Source organism: Hirundo rustica, chromosome 1 (assembly GCF_015227805.2).
Source record: "Hirundo rustica isolate bHirRus1 chromosome 1, bHirRus1.pri.v3, whole genome shotgun sequence".
Lineage (NCBI taxonomy): Eukaryota > Metazoa > Chordata > Aves > Passeriformes > Hirundinidae > Hirundo > Hirundo rustica.
In genome coordinates, this window is record NC_053450.1 from 101,001,069 (window position 1) to 101,015,476 (window position 14,408).

A 14,408-nucleotide genomic window follows, 5' to 3' on the forward strand; every position below is an offset into this window, starting at 1 on the left:
AATCACTTGTTTTAAAATTTTAAAAGTTTAATAGTAATAAAATGGTTATAAAAATAGAATCAGAGTAATAAAAAATTGAACAATTAGGGGTAGGACAATATGAGACAATAAAAATAAAGTAACAGACATTTGGGTTCCTTCCTGGGCAAAAAGCTCCGAAGAAGGACCCCTGTTAACAAAGGATTATTTCTTAAAAGCAATAGCCTGTTGAATATTCATACATTTCATACATGATGCATAAATTCCATTCAAACAAAGAATTGTCTCTGGTTAGTGTCACTTTTTTTCCCTTAATCTCTGTGGCGTCTTTTTGGGTCTGAGCAAGGCAGGAGAAGTTGGTCTCTTCTGATAAGGAAGTCATGAATTCTTTTTCTCTGAAAGATTTAAGTTTTCCTGTGGCTGGTATATAAAAACTACATTTACCATACTATCAAAATATTAATACAACATTACTAATCAATACAACATAATACATGTGATATATGTCCTAGAGTTAATTCGTGTTAAATGTTATAATATGTAATTAATTCTCTGTAAATGTAATGATAACCATAAAGAGCAAGTTTTATTTCTAATTGAGTATACAATGGGTTAACTGTGACTAAAACAGCATGGAGGGGGCACAGGGAATTCTCTGTTAAAGATTACACGGAGGGACACAAGGAAGCTATGCCAGGAATTACACGAAAAGGGACACGAGAAAACTTCTGCCGAGAATCGTTAGAGGAGAACACAAAAGGACGGAAAAGGAAGATAGAGAACCCAGAGGACCGAATGATTACATCAGATCGATATCTTATCCATCCCCGCCCAACATTAACATCTCTACACCATCCCCAGACACAGCAATCACGACATTGTTCTCCAGCGCAAATCCATTCAACTGCATTAGAACCCAAACATGAATATCTAATGAAGCTGCCTTGGAAGAGGGCATCTTAGGGTCCCAATTTTCTCTCAGCGAACCAGTGTATAAAAATCGGCAGCCCCAGACCAAAATGTGAACTGAGGGGGTGACATACTGACAGAGTGTGTTACCGTGTTCACCCGGCGCCGAAACCCTGGGGTTCGACGCTGTCCCTTTTAATTGTGGCTATCGGAGACTGTTATTTTGTCTCAAAATAAAATTCTAAATTTTGATTTATTGAATTTAGTCTATCACATTTATTACAATACATATAGTAAATAACTTATGTAGAGCCATATAATATGCACTTTTCACATGTATACTGCTTGTACAGATCATGCTTGAGATTCTCTCCTTGAAAATAGCTGGACTGTGTAGAAACTATCAGTAATAATATGTGCAGTTGTAGCTACAGCATAGGAGCTCAACCTCACAAATGTCTAATCTGATAGGGAAAAGTTATTCAACAATATGTGCTGCAGGGATAAAATAGAGAGATCCTTAAAAAAACAAAAGAAACAAAAACAAACAAACAAAAAAACCCAACAACCCAACAAAGAAACCCCCCTCCCTCACTGACCTGTGCACAGCTAAAAGAATGCTAGACCAGAAGTTCAGCTTCTGATATGTGTGAGGTTTTAGGTTTCCTGTTCATCAAAGGAACTGGCTTTCAAAATAAAGAATCCAGTAACCATCACAGAGCAACAAACCTTCTTAACTGAAGTAACTGCCAGCTGTAATACAACATCAAATCAAATTATTCTCTAGCATAGGGAAAATGCAGTAACTCCGAGCACTTTATTAATAGATACTTAAATTGACAGTGATACAATTGCATCCTCACTCAGCCAAACAAGCCCTTCTGTTACCTAGAAATATAAGACTTATAGATGCATTACTCTACACCAGTACTAAGATACTAAGATACAAAAGTAGGTGATTCTTTGGGAGGGCAAGTCTTACTTTTAAGGATCACAGAGACATAAGATAAGTGCTTGTATTCACACCTGACAGCAGAGCCACAGCGGCCACTTGATTAGGAGCTTTTGTAAATGTCATCCTCTAAGAAGACAGAAAGGTTCTGATAACTATCAACAGCATGCCTCTCTAAGATCTTAGTGCAGCCGGGTGTAAACAAGTTGTTCCTGAAGAATTAAGAGAGCTAGAGCCTTTGTATCCATACTAAAGGTATCTTGGGCTATGTTTGCAGTGACAGAAGCATTCAAAGAATAAAAAACCTAAACACAGTACTTTGCATTTGCCTTTTACTCCTGATTGCACTGGATTGTTTTCAACTGCCCTGATTCTGCCAAATATGTGCCACAAAACAGAACATAAGAGGTCATGTTGTATTAGATTGATTCCCTCAACAGCAGTTACAGCACAGACGTGCATACGTCAGCAAGCCCTGTTTCCACTGCAAAACCCAATGCCATAGGAGGAGGTATTTCAAGGCTGGAGAGGAGCTATAGGAGCGCAGACAGAAATTTTCCAGCTGGGACTTCTGAAGGGGACTAGTACACTGTGTCATGCACAATTTCTCTCTTCCCTGGCCCAGAGGTTCACAAAGGAGAGGAGATGTCACAGTAGCATCATGCCAAAGTGCAAAGCCTGGCCTCACTGATGGGTAAGATGGCTAACTGGGCTTGATCATGAGCCAGCAACTTGCCTTAGTAGCAAAGGGAGTTAACGGTGTCCTAGGCTTCATTAAGTGTTGCCAGCAGGTCAATGGAGGTGATACTTCCCTATTATGCAGCACTGATCAGGTCACACTTGGAGTGCTGGATCTAGGTCTGAATTTCCCTTAGCAACAGAAAGATGGAGAGAGTCCACCAAAAGCCAGCAAAGATAATTAAAGCATCTCATGGATACACAAAGTCCAAGAGCTGAGACTCTTCAACCTGGAGAAGAGAAAGCTTAGGGGGATCTTGTGTGTAGATACACCCTGTAGGACAAGGTTGCAGGAAGGACAGAGACAGGCTCTTTACAGTGGTGCCCAGTGACAGGACCAAAGGAAATATGCACACACTGAAGAACAGAAGATTCTCTCTGAACATAAAAAAACACCTCTTTTGTCTTACTGTGAGTTTGTCCAAGTACTGGCAAAAGTTGCTCAGAAGCTTTCAGAGCCTCCATACTTGAAGATATTAAAAAGCCATCTGGACATAGTCTTAGATAATTCTGGTATAGATAGGTATGCTTGAGCAATGGGATTGAACAGGGTGGGTTCCAGAAGTCTTTTCCACCCTTAACCACTCTATGATTCTGTATGCTTTCACCTTTTGCCACAGCCACAAGTTGCACTGAGCAGACAGACCTCCTTGAGAGTTCAGAGACTCTAAAAACAAACTATCAGCTCTTGTGATCTTTCTCTACATTGTCTCGTCTACATACATTAGGTGAACAGGACATACTTTTAGGATACGCATCTTTCTTCCTCCCCCTGTGCAAAGACAGCAATACTCAACAGCCTGGACTGATTCCTGTAGCAGTTCATAAAGACAAGCATTTCAGGCTAGTTGATTTACTAAAAAAGAAACATAGCTAACCTGATGGATTTTTTTCCCCTTTAATTGGATATATTTCTGTGCTACAATGAACAGATTGTATAAATGCTAAGCTGCTATTCCTATTAACTATTACTATTTTTCCTGTAAAAAAGTGAGCTCAGAACACACATAAAAACTTTCAGGTACTGGGAGGCATGGCTGAGATAGTTAATTCTATGTCAAACCCACATTTCTAGCAGCAGGCTATGTCTGCACTTTCTCTCATTGGGTCTATTCAAAAAGCCAAAAAGAAAAGAAGACCCACTGCCTCTGATTTCCATCGTTTGCATTAGACAAAGAGAGGACTGGGAAAGGCAGTAGGCATTTCTGTGTTTTGTTTCTCAAGAGATAAACTTACTATTTTCATATTTGCGTAATTTGCGTATCATTTCCTTTTTTCCCCCCCAGCATTCTATTGTAATTTTTAATCTGTATACACCCCTGGGATCATCACTTTGCCCACTCAAGTTTTCATCAGATATCTTCCTATTCTGCAGAACAGTAGCATGCTGTGGAGTCTCTCTCTCAGTTCCTAGGAGAATTCACTTTAATGGAACTTCAAAACACGCAGTCTCTGGAAGTTTTATTTACAAAATACCTGTGTTTAGAAGGCAATAATCCAATTGTTTTCAATAGGGACTAATTATACACCATTTCTTTTGCCTTTCTATTTCATTCTGCAATCTCAGGGCATGCAGATTTACCCTTATGTCTGTGAATGGGACTTCTCAGGTAGCTCCTTTGATGCCTCTTCTCCCTCCCTTCCTGGACAGGAAGGGGCCTCAAGCATCATCCAAGCCCAGGGGCATTCCAGAACACATCTAGATAATACTTGAGGAAGCATGTGCCAGGAAGCCCACACCTTGTTCTGTGTTTCCCTTGGAGGACACCTATATCTATTTCTGAACATGTAATTAATTTTTCCCATTCCTCTTTTTCTCATATCACTTCCAATGTTTCCCCATGAAATTCAAGAAGTCAACAGGAGAAAAGAGTTAAACAAGGAAGGGAATTAAGTGTGAATGATGCCCTTACAGCTCCTCTGTTTGGATTTTCTTTAAATCCCAAGTCTTCTCTGACTTTTACCCTTGGTCACTTGTAATTCGCCGAAATTTTTGTACAATTGCTGTATAGTTGCTTTATCTTTCTGTTTCCATAAAGTCAAACAAATACACACATGCATATTTAAAATGATGCCTAAGAAACTCCTTTCTTTGTCAATAACTTCATCTGCGTGCTGACAGAAAGACAAGAAGAGGCAGACCTGCAAGTTCCTTTAATCACAGGAATCCTGTATAGGTGATTATTGCACATGCCACACAGCAGAGTGGATTCACAGCTCAAGTATATCAGTGGCAGCTCTGACTGAAAATGCCCTGAAGTTTACTGCTTTTTCATCCACCAGCACCAGTAGGTTTGCATGGGCAGTAGAAAAGGAGCATTACAACCACTTTTATGAAGAGCCTTCATCATAATTCCTCCCCTTAAATGATCAGCAACTCAGTTGTAATCATCAGAGAATTCTCCCTCTATTGTGCACTGTCTCAGGAACAGGAGGTTGAATGTGAACAGCTCTGTGGCTCTAGAAATGTTGCAAAAGTGGTTCACTTAATGGAAGTGCACTGAGTTTCCAGCTCCCTTCAATCACTCTCACTCCATGGGTGTTGCTGAGGATTTCCACATGAACACTTTGGCACCTGTGCATGCACTCTTCACGTACTTTTAAAGCAGCATTGGATATAATGGACTTTAAGAGTTTTTTTAGGATTCTGTTCAAGAGTCCAAATTTCTGAGTAATAAATCTTGCCACAGAGCACTGCATAACCAAGATACAAACAGACTGTACATTTTTGCCTGTGCTTCAGAGAGCAGGCCAAGAACAGAGCAGGATTTGCCACCTTCAACTCATGAAATCAAATCTGATCTAACAAAACTTAATGCTGCTTTGGCTCACCTGTCAGGTGGAACAAATAGGAAGGGTTTCTCACAATGAACAACATGTGCAAAGAAACTAGAAAATATAATCCTGCTAAATAAACCTCTCATTTTTATTCAATACAGCAAGTCAACCATACCATACAGTAACACTAAACCACTTCATAAGCTGTTGACGCAGATGTTAGGACTACGACCTAGTCTTTTTTATTTCAGATTATGTACTTTCTAAAGATTGTAACAGAGGTGGGCTGATGACATGATACCATCTGATATAATTGTTTCAAGAAATTGAATTTCAGATTGATGACTAAAGTGTATATAACACTTCTGGTTTATACAGAAACCAAGTGCTGCTTCATAGTTCCCTGTCACTGATAATCTGCTGGTGAGTACCAGCAGACAGATCTTCTCAGAGACACCTTTCTAGCAACTGGTCTCCCGCTGTGATGCAAAAGCATTTACTCACACAAATACACTCTGCATTTTAAAATATCTTTTAAACAGACACCTTGGGTTTTGAGGCTTATCACTAATCCTGGATGGAAAAATCTCTTAAGTCTTTCTAGAGAGACAGTGTTATTTCAGTAGCTTCAAGTGCAAGCAGGCCACAGTGAATGCTGAGTCTGTACAACAGAGGAAACATCAGGACAAACGAGATTTGGCTCCTTGGTGGAGCAGGAGCTATCTGCCAGCCTAGAGGTGCATAGCACTAGGTATATGTACTTTCAAGGATCTCTGTGACAATGGTGTAAGGCTTTCAGCCTCAATACTAGTGGTGTTGCAGATGCAACACAGAGACGGTTAAATCCATGCTCCCATAAAAGGTCTTAGTAGCAACAGCTCTCTGCAGAGGAACAAGTGTATTCATACTGAACTGAGTAGTTCTCTTATGTAGATCACCTAGATCTCTTATGTAGATCACCTGACCTATGACTCAGATTGAAATCAGCTTTGATTATCACTTTGTATTTTAAAATTTCAGATTTTGACAAAGAAAGAAAAGGTTTGGGTTTTTTTCCCTCAGCTTTGATGGAGATTTCTTAGATTTTCTTATAAGATAGTTTTGGGGGGGGGGAAATTTATATATATATATATATATATATACCCACTTCAGACCAAATTATATTTTGACTTATCAGGGCTGCATAAGATTCAGAACATAATGCAGCCTGAAAGATCTGTAATTCTGAATTTATGGTAATGTTCAAAGCAAAAAAACATGGATTGTCTTTAAATCAATGGCCAGCAGTTGGAAGAAAACACCATGTCCCTTCTCTAGGCTAATATAATGTGGTACAGTGCCACAAAATAAGGTCTGTACATTCTGAAGATGTCTTTTTCATAGTCCATTCCATGGCAAATAGTGATTATTACCAATATGCTTATTTGGTAATAATTACAGATGGGGGGGGGGGGGGGGGGGGGGGGGGGGGAGGGGAGGGGAGTAAATCAGTATCAACTAAATGAGCTTAGTATTCTGCTACTTATAATCACATCAAGCATAAACATCCTATCCTGAAAAATGGCAGCTTTAATAGGAGAGGAAAAGATACTTTGCACTTGGAGCACGTATATATTAGCACCTACATATTATAGCCCTTATGAGTTTTAGAGAGTCCTTTTTCTCCTTGGCTTTCCATTCTTTGCTTACTTCCTAGAGGATTACAATTACAATTGCAACAACTTGACATTTGAGGAAAATAGCAATTACTCTAGTTTAATCATGGAGCACATTTTACCACCACGCAACAGAGCTTCTTATCCTGCAACTAACTGAAGATCACTTATTTGGAAAATCCTGTTACTTCAGTAAGGTTTCATGGGCAAGTCCAACAACAGAATCATGACCTGAAATAAAATCTCCTTTTAGGTTTTCTTAAGGCCATTTGCCTCATATGTGTAAATTATTTGTCTTCATCTAAAGATTCATTTTAAAAAATGAACAAAATTGAAACTCAGTATTCTAAACAGAGCAAAAATTACTGTAAGTAGTTTCAGAGAAAGTTAACGTATTTATAATCTCTACTCCAAACCTGCTCCCAAAGGTGCTAAATGACTTGCTAAACTTGAGCAATAAAAAAATTCTCTGGAAATTCTCTGTATGTGATGAGCTGTATATGGGGACCAGAGCAAGAAAACTTAGTTTTCAGTTGACTTAGTTTTCAGTTGATTCAAACTAAATCACACTGGCATTCACAAAGTACAAAATGAAAGACAGAAAATTATAAAATATAGAGGAAAACCACTAGCACCAAAATTTGGGGGCCAGATCTATTACCACAGTTCAAGAATGCAAGACCCAAAAATGGAAAGAAGAAAAAGAATGTGAAAAACTTAGTCCATAAAAAGCAATCAGCATGCCATACAGAAGAACTAGAAGAACCTCAGCTACCCAAGTATATGGGGAAGAAACAAGTAAAATTTGATTTTGGAATGCTTTGACTCCTAATAATGATTGACTATCAATACTAAAAGAGAAAGGATAAGCAACATCAATCCAGAATCCTTATCCTCATCTCCAATGCCTATAAATCTACTTTAAGTCCTTGGAGTTGAAACTGAATTAAGCAGTACTGACTGAACAAGTTGTCTACCCTCTCCACTTCCCAATGGAAAACCTTCTATACTTTGCAGGTTTCATCACTCTGCATAACAATGAGAAGAAGTGCGGTGACTGGAAAGGGTACTAATCAACAGATATGAAATGTACCATCATGCAGCAGTAGCAGCAAGAGACAAACCATGCACTGCAATTTAATGGAAAGAGGCCGTGTTTATACCTAAGAAAAATTTTCAGGGGACTGATTGCAGCTGCTATTACAATGAGAGGATGTGACATAATGACCCAAGTGACTATTTCATGTTGTTCCAGTGAACCACTCTACTCACCAGCTGGGAAGCCAGCAGAGACTTCATTAAGTGCATCTATTCAGTAATTACTGCATCCTTCCCTGCACCACTACTCTAACTTTCCATGCAGTCATAGCACAAAGCTGTTGGATGTAATCATGAGGGTTCATTTCTCAGTCCTAAAAATTTCAAGCCTGTAGCTATTAGAAATTTGGAATGGAGTTTCAGCAGGTTTGTTAGATACAAGCTCTGTCACCTGGCAAGGAGAAATAGGGAGCAAAATCATATCAGCATAACCTTGATGAAGTCTTGCAAGCTATGCATGGAAAAACTGCATTACTTGCCTGCTTTGTATGAAGGGCAGTTCCTTCTCTAACATACAACAACTTCAACTGGAAAAGACCAGGACAGAGTCTTTTCTCATTTAAAGCAGTTTTCCTGACTGCAGTGGAGTGATGAATACTTACTGCTGGTCAGGATTATGCCCCTTGGTTTGATTTGCATAAATACACAAATAAGTGAATTATATGTTCAGGAGCCTTTTGCTTTCTTAGTCATGCAAAGCTACAAAACTCAGAAAAATTAACTTGATGAGTGAAAAAAACCACTACATCAAAACAAAAGACCAATTAGTAGAGCACAAGGGTTTAAAACAGAAAATCTGCAGCAAATACACAAATCCCCAAGGACAGTTAGTTTGAAAGCTCCTAGACTTTAATCCTCAGCAGGAGGAGGAGGATGAGAAGGAGGCAGACCTCTGGCTTTCAACATGGGAGAAGGAATAGTCTTGAAAGAAGCTTCTCCCTGTCAGAGCCTGCCTGCTCAGGAACAGGCCTGGCTGCCTTCCTGCCTAAACCTGAGCTCAAAAGGCACAGAAGACTTCTTGCCTCTTTATTTATTTTGAAATTTAGGGATTCTAGAAAATCTGAATTTTTAAATTAATACCTTTGTATCAATTCAGAAAGCACTGGAAGAAGGAATAGTTGGCCAAAGACCAGAAAGAAAAAAAAGCAGAGGCAACGTTATTTCTCAGATGGTAAGATCGGGCCCTTCCTTGTACGTAGCAACCATCATTTGTTGTCTGTAGAAGAGACCTGATTGCATTTCTTTCCTTCACAGAAGAAGGACAGGCGGACAAATTCTTGGTCCAGGATCTAGCACAAAGAGAATAGGTGTCCTCGTCTCCAGCCAAGTGTCTCTGCCTTCTCCCCTATTTGCACCTTGTGTTTGAATCTAAAATCACCACGAAACAAAACTCAGGACTTCTATAGTAACTGGAGGGAAAGCTTTTACAGGCAAAATGTGTGTCAATTTTAAAAATTTATTTTACACATTGGATAGAACAATGTTTCCAGATGCTTCTGGATATAAAAACCCAGAAAACTGGAGTTTTACTGAAGTTAAGATCTCAGTCACAGAAATGTAATAAATGCTGAAGGAAAACATCTTCTTTTTAATATTTATGTTTATCATTTCCCAGGTTTAAAGACAGTGGACCAATGTCTAGAGTCAATTACAACAGCAAGTAACACTTATCTGGCATTCTGAGTTAATAGTCTCTCATTTGCACTGCAGTGAGAAGACATTCCACGGGGAGGGGTGGGGGGTGGGTGCCACGGGGGGTGGGGAAAGCCTTAACTTCCTCTCTGTTATGTTTTAGTGGAGGAAACCTTAGCCAAAATCAAACAAGAGCTCAAATACAGTATCTTGTGTATATAAAACTTCATGTACTATAATTTGGTGACATAAACCATGGCAAATAAAGATCTTGAAATCTTCATCTGAGACAAACTCAGCTTTCTGGAGCAAATTAAGTTGCATGATTCCAGTTCTCGAATAGTGCCACTAAATGGTTCACACTGTGGCTCCAATCTTTCCATCAACTACCAGTGCAAGAAATCCGTAAAAGTGCAATATTCAAAATCCTCACTGGGCCAGTGCACCTCAATCCCCCTCAGAGTCTCTGTCAAAACACTTATATCTAGAGGAAAAGGATTGTTTCTTCATACAGAAGAAAGCTACCTCGTATTGTCACACATTTGCCTTTCTGATATGGCACATCCCTCTCTTCTGCAGGGATCTGTGAAGTACTTGGGAAGTGTGCATTTCCCACAGCTCTCACTTCCCAACACCAATGTGGTAAGCAGCTAAGGTGAGAACTAGAACAGTTGAGAAGCTGCTCTGGTTTGCTCTGCTCTGTAAGCAGATGCTGGCCAACTGCAGAGACACAAGGTATCCAACCATAAGCCTTCAGCAAGCAGCTCTTTTTGCACCAGGCTTCTTCTTCACCCTCATACTTTCATGTTTGATATTAGGCACAGGTCTTTCATTAATTTTCATTAAATTTTTTATTAAGTTTCATGGTCAGTAATCAGTTTTCAAAACACTGTGAAGATCATGATTTCTTAGAAGTTAGTTTAAATGTGTATCAATGCAAAATATTTTCTCTTCATAGGGTCATTTAGGTTGGAAAAGATGTTTAAGACCACTGAGACCAGCTGCAAATTGTATACTGCCAAGTGAACCAAAAGAAGCAATGGAATGACCAAACATCCTTCCCCAATGCTCTCAACCATGCAGTTGGGGGTGACAATAGTGAAGATTTAACTTGCAATTATTACCATGCTTCCCTTCTAATAGTACAGATATTTCATCATGGACATAGCTACCCAAACTCCCAGTATGTTGTTCCCACTCTGTCTGGAACAGAGTTGGACAACAATTTGCAAATGTTGCATGACAACTATGATTCATTCTGCACCCAAAGGGAAGTTACTTTCACTCAAACTAATACTTCTCTGTTCCTCAAGGTATCAGCCTTGCCTCTCAGCTAACATTACAGTAGCAGATGCAGCAGCTCAGCATTTCCCAAGAACTTCTTAAAAATCATCAGGACACAAAAAACAGAATTCTCATCTAATGGGAAAAAAGATATTTAAGCCTATCCCTAATACACTGATTTTGCTGTGGGGTTTCTTGGATAGATTTATTTTCTTCAGTATAATGATAACAAATACATGAATCATTTAGGTCTGACTACCACAGTGCTGGTAATACTACATAGTATGTTTACAAAGTTTTTAGTTATGTGATTCAATACAATGCACACTTGCCCAGATATAAAAATATATGTTATATAATACACAGATCATAGGATCAATACACTGTGTGCATCAAATATAGATGCACGCCAAAGTAGCACAGGAGCTGCAATGCAACTATCCTAAGAAGCAGGAAAAACCTGAGTCTTGCTTTAAGACCGTTTGAAGGGGATCACTCTAACATGAGTTCTTTCCCATTGTTTTAATCAATCCCTTTACACCAATAAGGAGAAACAAAATCTGAGTAGATATAAATGAAAAAATATCAGTTTCCTAACAAGCAAAACTGCAACAGGCAAAAAAATAACAGTAAATAATCACTAGATACAAACTGATAAATCTCATTAACTTCCTGAGAACCAAGAGAAATCCAAAATGGCGAAATACTTCTTTTAAGGTGGCATCCATCACAGGCAACTACATCTAGGGAGACAAAGCAAAAATGGCATCTGACCAAGATAGCAGCATTCACCAGCAACCATACTGCTCGGGAGACAAAAGGGAAAGCGTTGCACTAAACCCTCCTGGGAAGGTAGGAGTTTACAAAACAGCTCTTGTGGCATATGGGAATTGTCAGTACATGTGGGGTCAGCTCCACCGCCCGCTGCTTCCTTTTGTCTCCCACTATACTCCACCAGTGTCGATGCTGCTGCTGTCCTCTGAGCCACTGGTGTGTTGAATGTAGAAAGAAACAGACTCCTGGAATTAACAGGGGGTGGCGTGGTGAGGGACCAGCTCAAGCTTTGCACTGACAATAAAGGTTCGCAAAGTTTCACTCTGAAACAGTTTTTGATTGCAGAAATGCAGTTTTTCTGGGCAGCTAGCCCAGAACTCCTTCCCCTTCCCCACACTGCCAACCAACCTCTGCCTTAAGAAATATGCCACCACACAAAAATGAGCACAAAGGGAAGCCTCTGCTCACACTACCTCAGCTTTAAGATGAAAGCCAAGAAGTGTGGCAAGAGATGAAAAAGCAAGCCAAAAGGTGAAGTACAGGACTCTACCTGTGTGCTCCAACCTTTTTAAGTCTACCATACCAGCCTGCTGGTTCCAGACGTGCCACCTTAAAGACACAGTAGCCTTAAAGAGATGTGCAAACCTTAAAGAGACAGTAAAAATTTTTTGGGCAGGGATAGATTTGAAATACAATAGCATATTTGGTACCCAAGACAACTCTCAGTTCTAAACCCTGAGTCATTTGATGCTAAATTGGTCCGCTTGTATTGTGAGCATGAGTAGCAATAAAGACAGCAGGGCAACAACCCAGCAATCCTGTTGTTTTGTTCCTGAATTTAAAAAACAGAAAACAAAACAAAACAAAAAATACAAAAAAACCCCCACCCAAAGACAAAGAAAATGTTCATCCACCAAACTGACACAAACTGATAAAAACGCACTACTAATAATGATGCTGAGAGTGAAGAGATTTAGATAGGGGGGTGCAAAAGTGAGCATATTGCAACAACCTGTGGCCTTCCCATTAGAGAAAGAAATTTCAAATATGGCATTGGCCTGGCAGTTTCACCTCTAAAGTGCTACATGAACATTAAGAGATAGTTAAGATATCTTAACTATGTAAAGATATTTTAATGAAACATATATCTCCAGTTTTTTTCAACAAGCCTAATGCTTGCATGATGTTAATGACTGCAAAACTAATTCTCCTTTAATCAGAGGACTAAACAGATATCTCCTTCCACACCAATAAAAGCTTGTATCTATCATTATTAGATGAAATTCTGGCCCAGTTTTGTTAGTACCACCCAGGAAAAACTTTCCTGAGTTCACAATAGTAAGGAAGTGGAATCTCTGTCTTCTTAAAGGTATTCAACAGGAATTTCTATTGATTGTTACAATTAAGTTATCCATATACTTTAATTTTGATTTAATCTAAAAATTCAAGTGGGATGTAAGCTTGCTTTGCTTCTAAGATCTACATGGATATGTATAGGGGTACATATATATACACATATCCTAGTAAGATAATCATTTATAGCAAAGCAGTCTGCTCCGAGAATCCTCAGATTTTGTGTACCAAGTCTATTGGAAAAATCCCTTTCACTTTGAGAAGCCTCACTCTTCCCCAAGGCATAAACTTAAACATGAAACAGCATTCTCCAAACAAATACAGTAATCCATCCTAAAATTCCTAATCTTTCCTCCATGTTTCTCATTGTCTCAGCAATTTTACTTCTTGTGTTTGCGAACAATTGGATATATATCTCTGTGCAAAGTGAGAAATGACAAAAGATTCCAGAATTTGAAAACACTGGCTAATTAAACAATAAAATATTGCAAAGAAAGCCATGGCTCCGAAGGATGACATTCTGGGTTCATAGGAAGGAAATACAGCTAGCAAGCTGGAAATCTGCAATCCTGGAGCCCAGGCTTTCCTGAGGTAAGGTTTCAAAACAAAAGTATGCAAACATCTTGGTGAACTTGTGCCAAAATCTAGCAAAAGGATGTAGAGTAGCTACATATCAAAGGCAAGTTTCTTGGGCAAAATAAAATACAGAAGACGGAATGCAAAACCAATGCAGGCAAAAATTGCAGGGCACCTGTACATTTTAGAGGCATATATTGACAAACGGCAGTTGACAACAGCTGTCTTTTAGCTGTACTTACTGGAATTACTAAGAAAGACTGGAAAGAAAGAAAAAGAAAAAGAGACAAATGAAATCAGGCTCACCAATTTTAAAGTTATATCCATCGATACTGAATGTAGCACTCTGGCATTTTTTAAATGCTTCCTTTCTGCTACTTGAGTCTGTCATGATCCTGCCAGCTGTACTTTCAGCAGCTGCCTTTCTCTCCGTCCTGGAAGCAGAGCACTCTTAGCTGCCCTTGAGTATCTGCCTGTGACAGCACATACACCAAGCCTCACATCTTCTTAGGAAGCCAGATCTGAGAGGCATGCAACAAAGAATTTTCTCCTCCCCCAAATACTCTCATTGGCAAGTTACCTACACGCCTGCTCAGAGTTCAACTGGTTAGAGGCTCCCTAATCAAAACCAGCAGTCAATTAGTGCGAGACTACCAAGTCAGTGAGCCAGCTGCAGCTGT

At 39.3% G+C, this 14,408-nt stretch overlaps 1 protein-coding gene across 1 annotated transcript in view; it reads right to left on the bottom strand.

Moving 5' to 3' along the window:
• Nucleotides 1-14,142, bottom strand: part of PDE1C (phosphodiesterase 1C) — a 301,936-nt gene extending 287,794 nt beyond the window's left edge. Inside the window, exon 1 of the mRNA XM_058422827.1 lies at nucleotides 14,035-14,142. Coding sequence (XP_058278810.1) covers nucleotides 14,035-14,119 — 85 coding nt within the window. The 5' untranslated portion in view covers nucleotides 14,120-14,142. The remainder of the gene's footprint in view (nucleotides 1-14,034) is intronic.
• Nucleotides 14,143-14,408: the final 266 nt, after the last annotated feature.